The sequence below is a fragment of the Cyrtonyx montezumae genome, unplaced genomic scaffold (genome assembly GCF_038088225.1).
Source record: "Cyrtonyx montezumae isolate F1298 unplaced genomic scaffold, pur_monq_1.0 scaffold_7, whole genome shotgun sequence".
Classification (NCBI taxonomy): domain Eukaryota; kingdom Metazoa; phylum Chordata; class Aves; order Galliformes; family Odontophoridae; genus Cyrtonyx; species Cyrtonyx montezumae.
In genome coordinates this window covers 7,482,928-7,504,182 of record NW_027072078.1, presented here as the reverse complement: position 1 = coordinate 7,504,182, position 21,255 = coordinate 7,482,928, and the positions used below count along the sequence as shown (strand labels likewise).

General features: G+C 40.7%; 1 protein-coding gene across 1 annotated transcript in view; it reads left to right on the top strand.

Annotated features, from left to right (window-relative positions):
- The first annotated feature begins 254 nt into the window (after positions 1 to 254).
- The window catches only part of STAT4 (signal transducer and activator of transcription 4), a 33,991-nt gene continuing 12,990 nt past the window's right edge, over positions 255 to 21,255 (top strand). Inside the window, exons 1-8 of the mRNA XM_065751136.1 lie at positions 255 to 382; positions 2,388 to 2,532; positions 14,394 to 14,492; positions 15,299 to 15,391; positions 17,113 to 17,191; positions 18,758 to 18,843; positions 19,710 to 19,861; positions 20,935 to 21,093. Of these exons, the coding sequence (XP_065607208.1) occupies positions 255 to 382; positions 2,388 to 2,532; positions 14,394 to 14,492; positions 15,299 to 15,391; positions 17,113 to 17,191; positions 18,758 to 18,843; positions 19,710 to 19,861; positions 20,935 to 21,093 (941 nt within the window). The remainder of the gene's footprint in view (positions 383 to 2,387; positions 2,533 to 14,393; positions 14,493 to 15,298; positions 15,392 to 17,112; positions 17,192 to 18,757; positions 18,844 to 19,709; positions 19,862 to 20,934; positions 21,094 to 21,255) is intronic.

Genomic DNA, 21,255 nt, shown 5'->3' with positions numbered 1-21,255 from the left:
AAGGAAGAAAGTTGGCAGAGGAGTCTGTTCGGGTGTAAGAGCTAAAACATCTAGTGGTCTTGCTTGCTTTTCTCTCTCTTCCCTTTAACTGACCAACTTCAGCCAAGTAATGTCCATTTTTAAAGACAGAATAATCAGGAATATTAAAATACATAATAAAAAAGAACTACAATGAAAATAAATCCGGTACACTTTGGATTATTAATACATTGCTCTTTTCAACTGAAGAAATGTCTTATTATTTCTTTTGCAGTATGTCCCAGTGGAGTCAAGTACAACAACTGGAAATAAAGTTTTTGGAGCAGGTTGACCAGTTCTACGATGATAACTTTCCCATGGAAATCCGACATCTGCTGGCACAATGGATTGAAAGCCAAGACTGGTAAGGAATACATTTGTTCCTTCTCTTACAATTTCCATCATGAGCAGTTTTTACCTTATCTGTCAGATTTTAAGGTACTCATTTGAGAACTGGGCAGGCATCTGCATTCCAAGAATAGTATTCTGCTATTTATGGATTTAGCTTGTTGAGTTTGCGTTACACTTCACCTATTTAAGAAATTCAGTGTCAGTAAAGTCCTGTTAAAGCCTCAACGTTATTTTTAACTTATTAAATAACAATTTCCACTGAACATATTTTATATTCAGTGGTCATGTAAAAGACAGAATAAAATTAAATACTGTTTTTTCCTAATAAACTACCACATATTATGTGAAATATAAAACAATATTATTGAAAACAAGGTCTGAATGCAATTGGGTGGGGTTTCTTGCATGTTTTTAAATAAAGATTTTAACCAAAAGCACCATATTAAAAGGTAAATGTAAATATATATTCAATATAGTTTTCTAGATTGGAAGCTTTTTCTTAAAGCACAGATTTTGGATCCTTATAATTTTAGATTTAAGGAACATCTGAAGGGGAGTTTTAATTTGAACTTAATCCTAAACAAAATCGAATTAAAATGATCTAACAACAAAAAGATGACGTAGTGTGGGACATGGTTTAGTGGGAAATATTGGTGATAGCTGGACAGTTGGACTGGATGACTTAGAGGTCTTTTCCAACCTTGGTAATTCTGTGATTCTATGAAATTAATGGCACTACATTTTTTCACAGAAAATCATAACGTAGGGCAGCTTTCAGTGGAAATATTATTCCTTTATCTCTTGTAGCACATAATTATCCCTCTTGTCCAAATCACATTTAAAGCTGGATTTGAAGTTCTGGGGGAAAAACCAGCAACTTGCAGGAATTGTCTTCTAGGAGGTAAATTTATACAGAAATCTAGATCAAATTCATTCAATGGTTATCTCAAGAAAATTCAGCGCTAAATACAAAAAAAAATATTATATTAATATCAGCAGAAAGAGACATCACAATGTGGGAAGCTAAATCCACAAGTCTATTGGAGAACTATTGGAAAAAAAAATCCACTAATTAATATAATAATTTTCCTCGAAGCTTACAGCATCCAGTGGGGCTGTGAGAGCAAGGGAATCACTAAATTCCCCCTTTTGCCAGATGTAGCAGCCATATCTCAAGCAGGTATCTGCTATTTGGAGAACAAGGAGAGAGTGCCCTAAGCACAAGGAGGCCACGCAGTCCAAAAACTACCTTCCCCTATCCTGCTCACAACTGTTACTGCCCTTCATGTAACAAGCTGTTCCATAAATAGCAGAACTAGTAAAGCCAGTTTCCGTGTATTTGCATCCTCTGTCCCCTACATACCCTTCACCAATAGCTTCAGAGTCTCCTCGTATCCCCAAATAGTTTGGCTGGGCAAAGGCTCATCTGGTGCCTGGTGTGAAGATATATATCTGCTGACTGGCCATCTGGCTGTTGCCTCCTGGAGCAAGTTATTACTGCCATTTTCCTCAGTGGAGGCACTAATTTGGATTCCTCTCCTCTACCGACCTGCCAGTTTTCTGGGAAATTTGTACAGATACAGTATTTTTTGGACTTCGAGCCCACTGTCAACATCGGCTGAAAGTGGGCAGCAACTTGAGAAATTATGTCTGTGTGACTGACAGAGGGAGAGAGGTTCTGGCTCGCACTGTGCATAAGCCTCATTTCCTTCATGGAATGGGATAAAGATATTTAAATATTCAATGAAACTGAGACTGGAAATCTCTGGTTGTCTCCCCTCTGAATGAGTCCGTAGTCTGGACTTCGAACATCCTCTTTCTGTCATTATAGCCTTGCACTCAGGCGAATATCAATTCAAGGACCATAAAATCAATTATTTACATAGCTCTACGTGATACATTTAAAGCGAGTTTTTTACTGCTTTAATTTCTCAGAGGATGATACATTTCTGTACAGATAGCTTGGCACTTCTTATGATATTTTAACAATGCGTGTTTCTCATTCGTCTGTTCTCTAGGGAGGCTGCATCCAACAATGAAGCAATGGCAACCATCCTTTTACAGAACCTGCTGATCCAAGTGGATGAACAGCTAGACCGGGTATCACAAGAGAAGAACCTTCTCTTGATACACAACCTGAAAAGAATCAGAAAGCTGCTCCAGGTATGTTGCTACTTCAGATAACCAACTGCATGCTCTGCCTGGCTTCCAAGGGCACTGCCCCACCTCTGCTCCTGAGCTTGTTCCTCTGAGTTTTGCTATAGACTCCAAGCAGCTATGGGAAGAACAAGTCTCCAATAAGAGGCTATCAGACACCTTGTGGAAAAATAATACACATTTTTGATGTTATCACTGAGATGCTATGACCTCTTGGCTCAGCACATACCTACACCTGGCTCAGCTCTTAGAATAGGTTGGTACAGAGCATTTAGATACTAATGATTGTTACAAGTGTGATTACCAACTTTCCAGGCATACACAAATCACACACAAATGTTTAACTATGATTAGCTCTGACTCTTAGGAAAATAATGTGTATTTTGGACTTAACAAAGCAGCAACACCTTTAAAAGGAATCACATTTGCTATTTTGCACTTAGCTGTGATTACTTGCTATGAATTGCTTAAAGGATTTTCCTTTAGGCTTCTGCAAAGTGATATTTATTTTTATAGGCTGAATGTTCCTCTAGTAATTGTTTACTTAAGGCAAGAATTCTCAGAGTTCCACTTCATTAGTCACCTACTTCCTGACATCTATTTGTCTTCTCTGCATAAAACAGATACACATCTGAGTTTAACGAAAGTTTGGGGACTTTTCTCTTCTTTGATGATGTTTTCCATAAGTACTTCATTGAAAACTGTATCATTTACAAGATGTTTTATTTTATTTGAATTTATTGATCTGGAAAATTTTCATTCTACTGCGTCAATTATTTTGGTGTCTGTGGCTGCATATCTTTCTATTCCGTATCTCTAATGGTGGCCTCTTAAAAAAGTAACACCACTATCACTTTTCCTTCCAGTGTTATGCAAGCAGTTTCACATAACTTGAAACGAAAGCTCTTTTTTTATTGTTTTGTTGTTGTTTGTTTGTTCGTGTAGCAGCACTAACCCTCATTTCAGCACTGCTCAAACAACTTAACTACTTTTGGAATTGGCAGCTGAAAGGTTCTTGCTGTCATCTCTGTCAGTGTCTTAAAACACTTTGCCACTGTAGGGCTGAGCCAGAGCTCCATCACCTAAGGTGATCCCTCACAGTAGCATACATGTAGAAAGAGCTCTGAAAAAAAGCAGTTGTATTCCTGGATTAACAGGTTGTACATTTCTGATTCCACCATCAGAACACGCGCATGCACAGGGATTGCTATGTATGTACTTACAGGCTCAACCAAAGTAAAGACTCTCACTGTTCCTTCTTTTCCTCATGCCATTTATTTTATTCTAAACTTGAGTTTGCCAACTCAAGTTGGCCACTCTGTGTCCTCTGTGAAATTCAGGGCACTGAGATGAGACAGCAGCCCAGGGTACATACACAGGAGTTTGCCTGGCAACTGGTATGAGCATCGCCAGAGTGACAACCAATTCCTGCAGGCTTAGCAAGCTTTCCCAAGCAATGAACTCTCTTCCCCACAAAGGTATGCAGGTTGGCAGCCTAAAGCAACACAAAACTCCTGAGGGGACATCAGAGATGCTGGAATTGCACTGCTTATTAAAAAGGACTTGCGTCTTGAGATTTGCAGTGAAATATTTCCAGACGAGCAACAAATACAACAGCTCTATTACTAATGAAGTTGACCTTTCCCTGTTGTATCAAGACAAAAAATGACGTCTATTTAGATAAGAAGCCACTCATTCAGTTTCAAAATACACACACAAACCACCAGACACCGCACAGCACACTTTCACTATTAGAGCTTTTCCTGGTTTCTCATAGCCTCTATAATTCACAGCCTTATTATTATTTCCAAAATAATTTCTATAGAATATAAATGATAATTGCTTCCTCAGCCAAAGTACGGAGTCCACGTTCTTTGTACGTGCACCTGATTTTTTTGAAAGTATCTGAGAAGTTTGAAGTAAGTATTTGGCTTCCCAGTGCTGAAGCACTTGCAGGTACAAAACTCTCACAGTTTGAGCTACTTTGTGACTGCTTCATGAGACAATACCAGAAAAGGTGACCAAAGCATACAGTGCATTGCCATAAGCCCTTTTGCCCTGGAATGCTAGTGAGAGAAAGGGCATGCTGTAAAATTAGAGCTTGTTCACCAACTTCAACTGGCTTCTTAAATAAAAAAGAACCTGTTCCATTGGTGAACATCTTTACATTTCTGGTGTTTCTAGGAACAGTCTAAGTTTGGTTTTCTCTGAAGGTTAGTTACACTGTGATCCCAGCTTTCTCTTTGCTCTCTAGAACAAGTACTTATTTGAAATTTCACAGTTCACTCCTCTTCCTTCCCCCCTCTATACCGCACACAGACACTTGTAGACACACAATGTTCAACCTCAATACATGGCCTGAATGCAATGTTTGTTTATTATTTTGAACCAATTATATGTGGCTTGTCAAGCTAGATAATGCTGGAAACCAGCATGCAGAATACTAAGCTGAGCTATGGGTCCCTAAACACTACAAGGACAACAATAAAATAATTATCAATACAGAACACTCATAGAGCAGCCTGCAGATGTGGACAAAGACAAAACATGGGGCTACTGCTTAATTAGTAATACAATTAAGTCATTTGTGAAGGCCAGCCTTAGAAGGGGAAGTAATAGCCACTTTCCAAATGGCTTGTGCAGCTGCTTCCCAGGCAGCACAGGATTCATTGGGCTCAAGGCTCCCAGTGCTGTTAGGCCCACTAGTTACCAATAGCACAGCCAAGCACTCTCCATTTGAAAGCTTCTCCTCAGATTAATTTTTATTATCAAGAAGAGAAAATGTTCTGAGCTTCACCTGAAATATCTTTATGCAAACACCTTCATTATTCCATGGGATTAAGGAAGGAAGTAGGGGGAAGGAACAAGACCTTGCCTGATACTTGCAATGTGAATCTATGATCAATCTCAGGAGTCGTGAAATGAAAAGACCAGAACTGTTAGCAGAAAGACAGCCTAGCATCCTTGTTTTTAGGTCACAAAGACCATCCCTATTCTTCTACCATTGCAGAAATAATAATGGAGCATGACATTTCTGCTCAGACTGCTGAAATTTCCAGAATTACTTTGATGCAAAAAGAAATGTTGACCAGGAAACGTACAATCTGAAAAAGTTGTAAGTACTTGAAAGCAACTTAGCTAAGCTGTTAACTCTGAGTAATTTTCTTCTCTATCCATTTCTTGCTTTTTTGAAACGTTACATCTTGACATTAAACTGGTATAAATGCATGTATTATATTAAAAAGGATCAGTGCTTTAGGTTAAAATCCCTTGTATTCTTATATTACTATTACTCCTCTAGCCAGTAAATTGGATTCATTTTTACAGCAGATTGGCCTTTTGTTGCGATGCTTTTCAGTGGATGACAGCAGAGCACAGCTGCTTGCTAAGGTTAAATTCTCTGTCCCTCCTCCTACAGAAGTCCCACTCTTGTGAGCAGCAGCTCTGTAAAAGGATGAGGAGAGAATACGTTTGCAGGGAGGATGCTCTGCCTATGACTCTCCTGCTTAAAGCCTAGATGGAGAAAAGCAAAGCAGATTAGTCACAAGGACATGGTTTGTACTGTTGCTATGACAGCAAAATGTAAAGGGCAGATGTTAAGCTCAGAAGAGCTGCCTATCACTTCTAGGAACCAAATTTCAAATGCAACAGTCTGCAAGACCTTGGCCCGTGAACAATTACACCCTGGCTTTCTGAAGAATTTTGTGTAAACAACTGTGCCTGTACCCGAAGCAAGCTTCTTCAAAACATGCAAATAGATTTGGTGTACAACAATGTCTGGCAATATTACTTGTTTAGGACAGAAGCTGCCCATGTTCCTCTCTCACAAGCTAAAGTCCTTGATTGGTAAGAGTAGAGATCCTGCAGGACTGCCGTTAGACTTACAATCTAAGACAGCCACGGCTCTGCTCATGCTCCACTAGCCCTTGCAGGAACAGTCTCTGAGTTATCTAGGGATTTTTCTTCTTAGATATCTTCGTGTCTTTGCTTCTTCCCCTACCAAAGCTGGAAATTTGGTGTGGCTTGGCTGCCTGAGATATCAGAAACTTTGCCAGCTGAACACGAGCCAGCAGTGTGCCCAGCTGGCCAAGAAGGCCAATGGCAGCCTGGCTTGTATCAGAAATACTGTAGCCAGCGGGAGTAGGGAAGTGATCGACCCCTGTACTCAGCTCTGGGAAGGTAGCACCTCGAGTTCTTGGTTCAGTTTTGGGCCCCTCAAGACAATAAAGACACGGAGGCCCTAGAACATGTTCAGAGAAGGGTACGAAGTTGGTGTGGAGTCTGGAACACAGGCCTTATGAGGAACAGCTGAGGGAGCTGGGTTGTTCAGTCTGGAGAAGAGGAGGCTCAGACCTTATTGTTCTCTACAACTGCCTAAAAGGAGGTTATGGTGAAGTGGGGGTCAGCATCTTCTCCCAGGTAACAGTGATAGGATAAGACATAATGGCCTTAAGCTGTGCCTGGGGAGGTTCAGGTTGAGTATTAGGAACTTCTTCTCAGAAAGAGTAGAACAGGCTGCCCAGAGAGGTGGTAGATGCACCATCCCAGAGGTTTTCAAGAACTGTGTAGATGTGGCACTGAGGGACATGGTTCAGTGGGCACTGTGATGATGGGTTGATGGTTGGACTAGATGATCTTAGTAGTCTTCTCCAACCTTAATAATTCTATAATTCAGAGACACAGATGGGCTGCACATTGCAATGTGCATGTGACAACAACACCAGGAAAAAACAGGAATTCCCAGAATCATCCCACTCATCACAGCTCATCTTTATGCTTTAGTCTCAAGATAACTCTTGAAAGCAATGCCTTCTCATTAACGGCAACATGCATCTGTGCCACAGTACTGTTTATGATATTCAGGGGAAAATTGGATTATATAAATCTTTTATAAAAGTGAAATAACTGATTTCAGGGACAGGAAGAATGGATATTTCTCTCATCTACCATTGAAGCCTGAGATAATGAGGGTATGATGTGGTCTGGGGAACATTTTGCTATAAAATACATACATTCATGACATTTAACAGCCACGGCAGATTCTCAGGTATCTGTGAGCTGCACACACTCACTAGCCCTGCTAGAGCCTAAGATGAAGGAAAGGCAGGCAGAGGGGAACCTGCCTGAGTAACCACACCTGCTTACACAACTTCAGCAGCCTGGGGACTCCTCGAAAAGAGAGAGCTCAGGGATTCACCAAGCCTGCTAATTCACAACAACCCGTTGTACCAAAATGAGCTGGGAAATAATAGTTTAGTTGCACTTCTTCCATCTACACAGCACTGCATTTTTACAGAATTATCTGCAACAGCATCTTAATCTACCTTCTGTCATCTTAACCAATGCATATTAACCTTATGGCATTTCATTCCTTAGAACTCACCCTATTTCTAAGTAGCACAAACAGCATCTTGCTTTCCATGATGTTACAACAGGGCACAGTAGCGCGTTCTTGCTTTTGCTTCAGCTTCTCAGTCATACTGCACAGCTTGTTTCCATCTGTAATGAGAACCAAACATCTTTGTGCTTCTTCAGACCTAACTAAAATGAACATATAAAGGTGTTTATTTCAGTTCAGGTGACAGTTTATACAAGTCTCTATACTAGAAAGGAAACAGATGAGGGATCCGAACATTATTTTGGACCATCAAAGAAAAATGACCCAAAAAAAAAAAAAAAAAGCATTAGATCTGAGATAGGATATTCCGATTGGTACTTAACAAGTATTTCTAATAAGCACTGTACTGAGAAACAGTTGCAAAGAATGGAAATGTAGCCAGTGATGTTTAAGTTGCAGTTTCCTGTTAAAGCTAAGAATGGGGTGAGAATGGAACATAGAGAAAGTTTGTGATACACCACAGAGAAAAAAAACAACCATGTAAAATGTTGTTTACGTATGTTTCTTGCTCGTGCACCTGATACTTCAGCAAAGCAACAAATTTTATCTAATACCATCCAAACTGGCTTTTCATATCAGCATCTTGCCATCAGTGAGTCCTCAGGCTCAATCATTAAAGCAGTTTACAAAATAATTTGGCATACAGGTGGGGAACTGTGAACGCACTCTGCAGACTGAATGCTAACCAGCCAACCCTCTGCCATCAGTGATTGCAGGCTAGCTGCTGGATGGCAGCTAATGGGGAGTTTTTAACAAAGGATTCCAATGCACGGCTGCAAAAAACTTCTTCCTAGAAGTAAAATGTTTTCAAGTTTCTAGTCATTATTTCAGGAATGCAGCTGTAACAATTTACAAACATTTCAGCTAGTTTTCGTTCAACGAAGAAGAGTTATCTTACGCACAGATGTTCAAAAATCAAGAAAACAAACAAAACCTTTTGTGCTCCTTGCTCCTTCTAAGGGCCCAGCTGCAGACAGGCATCTGCCTGGGGAGTTAGCTAATGGGGCTCAGGACCTCGTGCCCAAACGACAGAGGAAAGAAATAAAAATCACACGTGCTCTGCTACTTGCCCTCTTTAGCAGGGAACATTGCGTTATTTTGAAATACACTTAAATAAGCTTTGCTGCATTATTCATTCCTTGAGGCAGCACAGTTGCACCGTGCGACGATGAGATCTACAGCAGTGTATTTTCTGTAGCTGTATCTCACCCACTGCCTGCTGACAAGCCCACTGCTCCTGTAGATCCCTTGGCTCTTTCTTGTTTGTGTTGAGAGGAACTCTGCGGTGTTTAGGGGCAAACCTGTGTATGGAATAAAAGGCCTCTGCCTTCACAGCTTATCGCAGCTCTGCTTTGGTTGCAGGCACTCCCAAGAATGTTTACACTCTTCTGGAAGATGCCCGCTATACTATATGAGAAAAGCAGGAACACAGTGCTGCAGGGTTTTGTTTTAGGGCTTCCCACACCTCAGAGGAGTTGTCTAAAAGAATGAGTCTGCCTTTGAGGTTCTCCTAGGTATTTTGAAAGTGGGACGGGAAATCTAAAAATAAGAATCGTAGAAGAGCAGTCACAGGTACTTCCTCTTAAAGACCTAAATAGAACACAGCCATCTTTTTAGTAGAAAAAGAATTTTAGGAAGAATAGAAGCTGCTGAGATGCAGGGTTTCCAAAAAGAAAAAGAAAGAAAAAACACCATGCTTTTCAGCAAGGAAGAGTCAGTCCTCACAGTATGCTGACAGGTGTTCTGCCTGCCTGTGCAAACAGGGGCAGAAAATAAATCCAGGCAAAAATGTTGGCTGTTTTGTTTAGTTGTTTTCATTACACAGAGATACCTGCTTATCTAGAAAGATGCTGAATATTCAGCTTGGCAGAATAAGGGTGTCACAAGCAAGCAACAAGGAAGGTGATGTATTCTTTCTTGACATTGTAATCCTGTTTCCTGTCTGCGTCCCTGCTCCCTTCCATCAAATATTCATTCACCATCAACACATCAGTAGTTGTCATAGTTAACAGTTCCACGCTGCCAATAAAGATTTTACTGTACGCTCTTAAAAGTCACACAGTTGGGTTTTCCAAGCAGAGCCAACAGAAAATAGCACTGATGGTTTTTCACACTAAAAAATGCACTTTTTCATAATAAGAAACCACTAAAACCTACTCAAGCCATTTCTAGGTCACCTTGAAAAGCAGGTAGAAATTTTTAAAGGTTAAACTCCATCCTTGTACACTAGAGGTAGTAAGCAACAGCCAAACCCTTCTAATCACACTACTGAAACACAGCAAACAGAGTCAGGATATTCTGCAGTGCATATATAAGGAAGTACTCATGTGTAGACGTGCGTGGCATAGAGACCTTTGACACATGAAAAGGAAAGCAATTGATGTCACTGCAGTTGGGAGTGATCCTACTTGTGATGGAGATACCCAGGGGAAATTACACTACATTGTTGGGGGAAAATTATTAAATGTGGGAGTAGGGGAGCGGAGTAAGCAAGAGAGTCAACCTCTGCTATATATTTCTTAATTCTTCCCAGGAAAAGCAGTACATTTCCGACACCAAAACTGACAGCCCTTTGTACCAGCATGTGTATTTTGCAGTTACATAGCATGTATTTTAAAGTATCTCCGTGATCTTACAACTTAGAGAATCAGAGGCCTGCGTATCCCCAGCCACTGAGGAGGATCTGAAAACAACTCAGGCTGTTTTAAAATTTGCCTAACATGCTTGAATGCTGAATGCTATGACATATACATTGTGCAGAAATGCCTTTTTGTTTCTCTTCATGATCTATTTCAACAACAGATGCCTCTGAGGTGTGGCAATGCACTCTGGACAGTGGTAGGAGCTATTTCCCCCTAGCAAACATCATCAGCATTCAGAGAAAGTGTTCAGCTGTTCAGAATGAAAGTTTTACTTCCCATTTGTCTAAATTTATCATCATGCTGGTACTTACTGAGGGTAAAACATGCCAAATAAGACCGATTGCTACTTGTTCCAAACCACGGCACAGAAGGCCTCACCAAAATAGAAGGGAAGGAAAAGAAAATTTCTCAGACCAGTGGAATCATGGCTATAGAAACAGATACGAATAACATTTCCATTGGAAATTTCAGATGAAAAGTGAACTACCAGTTTCTCTTCAGTGGTTTCCCTCCAAGTATATATACCTTTAAGCACATTTAAGTACAGCTCTCTGACAGTGCTCTGTGCCTGCTGGAAGAGCAAAAGGAATCAAGCAGCATCAAACAAGCTCTGGGGCAGGCAAGAGTAAGGGAAGCATTACGGGCACAACTGATTGCTAGTGCTGTCAGAGATACAAAAGGGAAAGAAATAGTTAAATTCAATTTCAACTCCTGATTCAGATGGTTTTCTCTTACTGAAACAAAGAAAGAGAGTTTTTAAATGTTTTGCATATGAATGGTATCTAGAAATGCTAGGAAAGTCCCTGATACCTGGCATTCTTTTGTGGGGGATTTTAAAACATCCCAATGCACGGAGGCTCTTTCTGTGTAGGTGTGTCCTTCAGCTCCAAGAGATTTCTATTTCTTCTCGATTTTGTTACAGCTTCTGTTTGAATCTTTCTTGTTCCACAGCAAAGACAAATGGAACCTCTGGGGCTCCGTGGGAGATTTTGGGGTGGAAATTCCAGTACTGGCTTCTGCAGCCAGTTTTGATTTTTCAAGTTTCCCTCCTTATGCTCAAAGCTTCAAATAGAATCACAAGCTCAGCTCAAAGTAACAGAGTTTTGTCATGCTCTTTGGAGCTCCATAGCACAGCCTGACCTGGGTGTCCAGGCTTCTGCATCCAGAAGCTCCTTAGGAACCCCAAGACCTCTCTCGTGCCGGATTGTGTCTTTACACTGAGAGCTTTCTAGGTGCTATCACTTTCTTCCACACCACTCAAATTCTGTTGGACAGCAGTTAGCTGGAAATAAACACTTCTCACTTCAAGTGGTCTGCAGAGACATCATTGTATACTATGCTCCTCATGCTTTAGCCGTCTTTGAGGAAGGTGGGATACTGTTTTAACAGCAAAAAAATAACAGCAACACTTAGAAGTCAGCAGACAACCAATAAATACACTCATCAGTGGATTTACACCAGTTACAGATTTCCCACCACAGCTTTTATCCCCAGCCTTATTACTAAGACTTTTTTCCTAAGACAAAGTGCAAGCAAACAAGGCTTAGCAATGCTAGCTACTGTAGCTGAAACCAGCCAAATGCTCCTGACTAAACATGTCCTTGTCCTTAACAATCAACTCATGCTTTGCTGAGCAGTTTCAGTCCACTGAAGGGTAAAAAACCAGATCAGTAATTAATTATCTCCAGCTGTTGGCACTGGAGTCCACCTTTAACTTATTTCCTTATGAAGCCCCAACCTCATTATTAATCTTTGGCAGGAGGATTACAGCCATTTCCATGTTCCTGAATTCCAAAAGTTATATCCTGTAGCTACCGAGAGACAGCTTGTGAATGTGCTCTGTGAGGGTGACTACGATACATTCCTGGCCATTCAGTTCAGCAGTGCCAAAGGACGTATATAGCGAGAACACAGTTACTAACCTACAGCAGAGAGCATCAGAAGCTGGAAGAAGTGAGTAGTTGTGGATACGTGGCATGGTCATCTGAGGCCAAGCTCAGCAGTGTACCCTTGTTTTAAATCCCCTCTCACTGCCCAGCAAGGAGCTGGCGTGGAGGGAGTGCTAAATGTTTCATCAGACATCCAGGGAAGCTTTGGTCACCAATTCTTTGTTCAGAGAAGCTCTCAAAATCACAGTCCAGCCAATAACTACCATTCCTCAGCATCCATGGCACTTACAGACATGGCTTAGAGGGCATGGTGGTGATGGGTTGATGGTTGGACTACATGATCTTAGAGATCTTTTCCTATCTTAATGATCCAAAATAGAGGACATCTGGAGCCAAGCACCATCCGGAACTGCTTTTTCACAAATCAAAAAAGCCAAAGCCCTCAGACTACTCCTGGTGTACACTGATGGCCACGTGGGAAAAGTGCTTTATTCATCCCACTCCTGAGTTGACTTCAAAAACCATAGAAACATCATAAAGTTTACTTTCATTGCTAACAATGCCATGACAGAAAGCTGCCCTAGAAGGGAACACTTTGTGCACATCACTCAGCAAGAGTCCTGTGTCTATTGCCTCTTCTCTACCTGGAATGAGACTACAGCTAAGTGTGGTATCTAATACCAAGCAGCTTGAAATCTCTGCAATTAAAATTAGCATTTTTGTGCAATATTCATTTACCTTGCAATGGAATTCAAAATACATCATTCAAAAAAATCTTTCAGATGACTTTGATACCATGCAAAAGCACCTGGGAAATGATCTGGTTTTGTCTAGTGAAAATTACTAGAAACATATCTAATGCTGTGACAGCAAGCCTATACGCTCAAAAGATGTGCTCATATTTCTGTCAGCTGCGTTCACATACTTGGTTTCTAGTGGAACAATTGGTATGAGATAGCAAAGAAAAACACAGCATCGATTTAAGTATGTATGAACTTATCAGTCCAGATTCACAGAAAGCAAAAGTAAACGTGACTAAAAGAGGGGGAAAAAAGAACAAGTCTAAAAGAGGAAATTGTACTGGAAGGCAAATGAACTGGATTAATTCTAATGAATGGCTGGGAAAAAAAGGGTATATGAAGGCTGAACGAAGGGCATCTGCCTGAATGAGACACGAGTAAAAGCGTCCTGAATAAAAGGCACAAAGGATATCGAGAAACAGTGAACAAATTCATCACCATAAAAGATGCTGCTTGAGTTCTCAGGCTTTCCTGTTTGATAAATACAGCACAGACCATTATTTTTCACATGGCACCTATTTCTCTGTCAAACATCAGCAGTACTGCACCTTACATAAGACAGTGTAAAAAGCAGTCAACATTTTAGTTCTTTGGCTCGAGACAAAGAGCTGCTGCTGCTTCCTTCATTATTTGTTGAAGGAGATAAATCATTGACAGACTAAAATTAAGTCATCTGCTTTCTGCTGAGGAGGCCTCTCTGACTGCATCATTACCACACTGGTGTGCTTTCAGCCTTTGGTTGGCGGAAATGCTCCATGCTAACAGCAACATCCTATTGAAAGTGGAAAACATGATAAAAACATGCAAAGAACAGGCGGACAGGAAAGCCTTACCAAAACAGCTGTGTTAGCAGGGCAGCAATTCGATCTTCAAATGAAGTGGAAATCAGAGTTATATCTTCACAACCTCTGTAGATTGTTTCCAAGAATATATATATATATATATTTTTTACTATGGCACTACCTGATGCTGCACTGCAAAGCTCACCCAACACTAGCAAAGGTCAAGAGCATGAGGCGAGTCTTTTTCACCCACACAAAGCTGCAGCTTAGAGACAGTGAAACCACACTGTTTGTGATTTCCAGTGGGAAATCCTGAATTCTCAGTTTTTAAATGTTCTATTAACTTGTGTTTGCAGGGGAAATACCATGGTAATCCCATGCATATAGCAGTGATCATCTCAAACTGCTTAAGAGAAGAAAGAAGAATATTGGCTGCAGCCAGCATGCCTGTGCAGGTAATGAACTGCATTTCACTAATTTACTCCACATTAATCTGCCTGCATGTTTTTAGGACCAAATCCTGCCCTCTCATTACGAATACCACTGGAGAGATTTGTGTGCACTGGGGATTGCCAAACGTTACCCTTTAAACTCATGTTTGTACTCCATTAGTGGCTCTGCTGCTGCAAATATTGCTATAAGTGACTTCGATGTCACAGCTAATCTTCAAAGACTTTAATCTGTGGGAAAGACCTTGAAGAGATTATTCTTTGCAAAAACAGATGTGCACATATTAAATTATGCATTGCGCTAATTCATATTATTATGCAATGCAAAAGGCATTCCACCTTATACGTTACACTGATTGTTTTTAGGTTATTTGAAGAAAGAAACTTTAAAATGACATATACAACCACTTTGTGGAAACTGTTACGTGGTTAAAACCCAGATAGAATATTTTTAAAGGCAACTTGGTTCTTTTAATAACCTGTGGATGCAATACGTATTTTTTTTTTTACGAGTGTGATAATAGTCTTTTTTTTTTTTTTTTTTTAAGAAATCTCACCATCTATGTTTCAGGTCCTTTAATTTACTAGACATTTAGTATCTGCAGTACACCCAAGCCCTGCCACCTTTTGGATTTCCAAGTTAAAGAAGCACACTTTTCAGATCTGTGGAGCTAAACAGATTGAGCTGCTCATACCAATCCCCAGCCTGTAGAACACCAGGTTGCAATTTCCCCTCTCTGTGCTAGAACTTGCCACATCGTTAATAACTCTTGGCATTACTCATCCAAGTATATCTGCTCAATGTGTTCCAGGGACCACTGGAAAAGTCTTTGCAGAACTCCGTGGTTTCAGAGAGACAAAGAAACGTGGAACACAAAGTGTCAGCCATTAAGAACAGTGCCCAGGTATTCTGTTGTCCTGTTTCCTATCTGCAAAGTCATGAGCCGTGATTTTCACAGACACATCTCAGCCACGGTTGAGCCAGGGAGCACCAACACCTCGTGCTGCTCTGGCCATCCCACTGTTCTCTGGATCTCAGCTCAGGGTAACTACTCAAAATGCACGTGGATTCTCAGATGGGTTTTTGCAGCAGCTCTGGCTTCAGTGCGAGACTTAGCTAGTTTAAAGCTATCATAGTCACTGCTATGCAAGTTACAAGTGGATTGTTAAGTTCTGTAAGAACATACCTACTCCTTCAAAATAGATGTGAGGTTCAATCAACATACTTCTGCAATTTCATCTCCTTTAGTTGGGTCAGAAGTAGCCAGCCTTCCTGACCTTTGAGTCACACACATACTGAGATTTCTGTAAAGCCAAAGGCTACGTGACATAATTATATGTTTTGGAGGCATGGGAGGAGAACACTGAGAGCTGTTTGTAACAGTTCTCAAGAAGCTTATCATACCACTGCAGAGCAGATTAGGACTGAGCCCTGTAGCTATGTCTCATAGAATAGGCTGCCAAAATTTACAGAATAACTGTCCATTCGTTTCAAGTCAGAACAAGGATTCAGACCACCTGTAGCCTTTTTGAGATCCCAGCCCCTCTCCTAGCTTCATAGCAGTCTGCATATTGAAATTAGAGTAGAAATACTTCTCCATGTGCCATTCAAGAACAACACTTCAGGTATACTGGAAAGAGGTCATAGTAGCATTCTCTCATAAGTGTCTTCCTACATGGAGAAGAAAGGTAGAGAGATGAAACCCTTAAAAGGATAAAGCTAGCTTTAAAAGCTTGTGGTAGTAGATCTCTATCAATGTCATAGATAGGAGCTGCAAAGCAACAGCAGCCAGATCTGCAACTCAGCAGCCAACCATGCTGCTCCTCCAGTCTGTGTCTAGCAAGCATCTATGAAGGAAAGTGCAGCCACCCCTGAAAGACCAGGGAAAATGAGAATAATTTCCAAGTACAAAGGTTTTTTAATAGGTAATTAAATTGAACACAGAAATCAGGCAGCTCCTTGTGTATGTAATTTCATACCTTGCACACACAATTTTAAAGTTAAAAAGAAAAAAAATAAGGAAGAAAGAAAGATAGAAAACAGAATTATTAACTTCATGTGTCCTAATCTCGCAAATGAACATTTTTATTCTCCCAGATGCTGAACTTGCATATCTCAGGGAACTAAAAAGTATCGTTCGCAAGTTGTCGGAAGAATCAAGGCTTCCTATAGAAAGCACAGAAGCAGACTTCTGAAGCAAACCAGATTATTTCCAACAGATTTATTTTCCTTCTCTTGATGTGTCTTCTTTTGAATTATCTTTGTATGTTGTACAGTTACTAGAAAATACCTTCTAACCTTTTTGCTGTAGGTATGAAAATTAACCCTTGAAAAAAGCCAAAGCAGTAAAATTGTTTCATTCCTTTACCAAAATTGCTAAGTATTTCTCCAAATAATAAAATCCCTGAACTCTGCTGCTCAAACCTTTCTGTTTTTGCAAAATTATCCACTTGAATTTCTTTAAGGCTATAAGAAGTCAGTTAAGTTATTGATATAATATTTTAGGTTTTCAGATGATAGGAAAGGAGAATATTGTGTTACGCTTTTATCCATTACAAAGCAAGTTCCTTTGTATGCCACTGTGAACACCAAAGTAATTTCTCGCTTTCTTCTCCCCTGGGAAAGATGACTGATCAAGATGTGAAATACTTGGAAGACTTGCAAGAGGAATTTGACTTCAGGTATAAAACAATACAAAGTTTAGGTAAGTGTTTTTGTAATAATTCTTAGATTCTCTTAAAGGAGAAGGGTGATTACACGACTAAAATTCAGCCTGTTTCTTTTATATGTATTATTGAGATAATTCATGCAAGCATAAGAATAGATTTTTAAATGGATTATCTAAAACTGCAGTCTGAGACATAACAACTGTCATAGGGTTAAAAGAGCAAACAGGATCTCACTGTTCAAGTGCAGTTATTTTCTATATAAGTGGCACAACACAATGAGAAGTGTAGCCTTCTTCATTTAAAAAACCTATTTCCTTTTCCTCATGTTTGACTTGTCCCTTTCTTGCACAACACGGAAGAGCTTCTTATTTCCCAGGGTACTGTTTTAGCCTCTAACTTGGCCTTCTATTCTTTTTGACTGCAGTGATGATAACCAACTGGTAAGCACTCTGAATGCATGTTTGACCTATGATGGTTGAGATCTGCACACTGCAACAAAGCTTGCATGATCTCTTTCAGAAAAGAAATTGCGGCTCACTTGTGTCTGCTCAGATACCTTCCTGCTACCTCCCTTTGAACATGCAGAGCTATCTGGGGCTTGGAATGTCCAGATTCTTAAACACATTACTTGTGTGTTTAAGGCTGGACAGGGCTAGACAATTCAAAGAGATCAAGTTGCCATGGTTTAATGAGGTGTTGGTCAACAGATCAAACACAAATATTGACCAAGCAGATGATTGAAACCTGCCCTACTTACGAAACAAAACATGTTTACATAGATGAGTTTCAGGGCTTACAATTTCATTTCAACAACTACTACACACCAGCTTGAAGTACATTAAAGTGTGAATATGAGCAACTGCTGTGGCTGAGTGGAGTTGGGTACCCACCTCTCCCTTTTGAGATGCACATTCTGATGTAATGAGATGTGAACCCAGAATTCAACAGACACGGTTGGCACCAATTCCTTTTGTGAAGGTCGCATGAATGACACGAGTGCAAAAGGTGGGAGATGAGCCACATGAGTGAATACGTGGTGAGCCTGGGGAAGCTTGAAACTAATGCATGATCCAGGGAAGGAAAAATATCACAGAAAGGGGGAAGTACCAGCATTCGGTACTCTTAGCTGCTGAAATCCCCATGGTGATGAACATTTTATCTGTTTCAAATGCATAACCCTGATGCCGTCAACCAGACACGTAATTCACTTGGAGCCCAAAGAGCTTTAGCCTAACTGCTGGCACCATGAGCGTATGTCAATAGTACTCAGATCAATCATTGATCCAAGTCAGACGTATCAATGCCCAGGCACACAGGAGATAGATCTCTGTTTACAAGCCATACCTTTTTCCTGTTCCAAATGCATACACACATTTCAAGAACGGAATCATAAAACCATAGCTTAAAGTTCATATTCAAATGGGCCTATTCAAAGGAAACGCGCTGTTACATAATCTGCTGATGCCTGCAGTTTATTTTTTCCCTAGTTCCTCCTGCAGCCAGGTTGTGGTTCTCCCCCACGTCTCCCATCAACACGCGCACAAACCCCCACGCCCACATCTGTACCAAATTAACTGTGCAATTTTTTCACCCCCCGGCAGAGCAGAGTGACAAAAACAGTGCCCTCATTAAACAGGAAATGTTGGCGTTGCAGGCGATGCTCAATACGTTAGACTACAAGAGAAAGGTTAGTGACATCCTTCATCAGCTCTGGGTCATTTGCTTTCTCCCTTTATTCCCATACCAAATACTCAAATGCTACATGTGCCTTTGTGAATTTACCTCTCAGAAGAGCAGGTAAACAGCATATGGTTTACCAATACACCGAAGGCTTGCTATGGGTGTGGGTGACTGTGGCGAGCAGTTGAGAAATCAGCAGTTAAGCAGAAGCTTAATTAGGGCTATGATTCTGCTCACCTCAGAGGGGAGGACTTCAGAGGAGCTCTTGTGCTCTGTGCCGGATGGACAGCATAGTTGGCAGTCTAGAGCTCTCACAGTAAATAAAAGTTATCCAAAGTAAACATGATCTAGTAGCTGGAAAACCAACCAAATAAAAGCACAGATGCTACCGAGCTCTGTTCAGCAACAGATGCTTGTGAATACGAGCACTTCTTGACCACTCCTTTACCAGCACAGAAAGCCTTGTGCTCAGACACCTTCTACAGTTAAAAGCAAGTTAGACGTACAAACAATAAAAAAAACAAACAACCCCATGAATTGGATGTGATGCAAAACAGAAGAAGGATTTGATGACCTTGATGGTGCTTGTAAATGTCAACTGCTTGGAGGTGTTATGCCCACAATGAATACAACCTCCCCTCCCACTCCCTAAAGAGAAGTTTTACCGAGGAAGAGCTCATTGATATTCAGGATTAGCTTTATATACAGCGGGTAAGTAATCCAGTCACCTCTGGGCTAAAGAGACAAAAGTGGTAGGACTAAATACGGTCATTTTCAAAATAATTCAGAAAACATAATCAGCACTTTCTGCTAATCACTGAATGTTGTGGCTGTTCCCTGCGGCCAGTCCACGACAGCTTTCTCATGTTACAGGAAGTACTAAGTAAAATAGGCCGTGTCATCCACGAAATTGATATGCTTATGAGCAACATGCTGACCGAGGAGCTGCTGGACTGGAAGAGACGGCAGCAGATTGCCTGCATCGGGGGTCCCCTCCACGGGGGGCTCGATCAGCTCCAGAACTGGTAAACCTGCACTGAGCTTATGTTTCCACTGAAAACCACAGGAAGTCTGCAAGCCCCATGCACACAAAATGATAATTCCTTTAGATCGGTTGCCTTGCTGCCTTGCAACAGCAGAAAATTCATGAGCAGCTATGCAAGTAAATAACTAAAAATGCACTTTGCTTTGGTAGATAAGGTTTGCTGGCAGAATGAATGACATGACAGCAGAGCACTGAGCCCGAGCCACTGCAGTCGGTCATTTTTTGGTTTGACGGTTGTCACAGATACATGAGACACATACCCCAGGGAGTTTTGCTTGAGTAAGAACTGTGCTGACCGACTTTGTCACTGAGGACAGTGGGAGTTTTGTCTCAGCGGGAGCTGGGTAGATACTTTATGCTCTGACTCGCTGGGCACATCACTCCTCCAGGCTTAAAACCACCCAAGAATTGAATGATAGAAGTGTGCTCCATGGCAGCAATAGAACAAAGCTCAAAGGTGCTTGTGAAAAAAACCCACAAAAACAACAACAAATAGTGTTAGATTTTAAAAGATAATGCAGCTAGAGAATGTCCATTCCTCTCCCTTCTAACTTTACCTCACCTTTTCCAAAATAGAAGAGTAAGAAGAAAAAAGGAGGGAGAAAAACCAAACATATCTATTGTTTGCAATATCTGAAGAAAAGGAATTTTTTTTAGTCTTGGTAGTGCGTTCAATTCATATAACTGTTATCCTTTCAAAGAGTACACTTTGAAAAACTGCTCAGCTGTAGGCAAAAAACGAAACCAGCAGCAGTATCCTGCATGTAAAACATCAGAACAGTGAAGTATTTCTTCTAAACTACCACAGTCAACGTGGCACTGTTGTTGATGGGGCCTCCGGGGAGGTATTTACCTTTGAAAGTAAAGTGGGAAATTTTGTGTGATGTATTTATATGCAGCTGTAAACAAAAGATGAATGAGTATTATTGTGTATAAAGCTTGAAAGCACCACAATGCACAGTCTCCAGTTTCCCTAAGCAAGAACTTCAGCAGACATTATCTTCTAAAAATGGTTTACATGAGAGACTGCAAGGTAATCCATTGTCTCTGTAGTTTTACGCTGTTGGCAGAGAGTCTTTTTCAAGTCAGAAGGCAACTAGAAAAACTGGATGAGCTGTTGACCAGATTGACATATGATGGGGATCCCATCCCAGTGCAAAGACCTCAGCTGCTGGAAAAAGTCAATTTCCTGCTCTATAACCTCTTCCGCAAGTGCGTAAGCTATTCTGAATTCATGTTGCTTTACTTGAACTGACACATGTTTATTGGGAACAATGAAAACAAGTTGTTAAGAAGAAAATGACCAAAAAAAAAAAAGGCTGAGATTGCAAGGATCTTAGGAGACTGAGTTTCCAAAGGAAGGAGTATGCACAG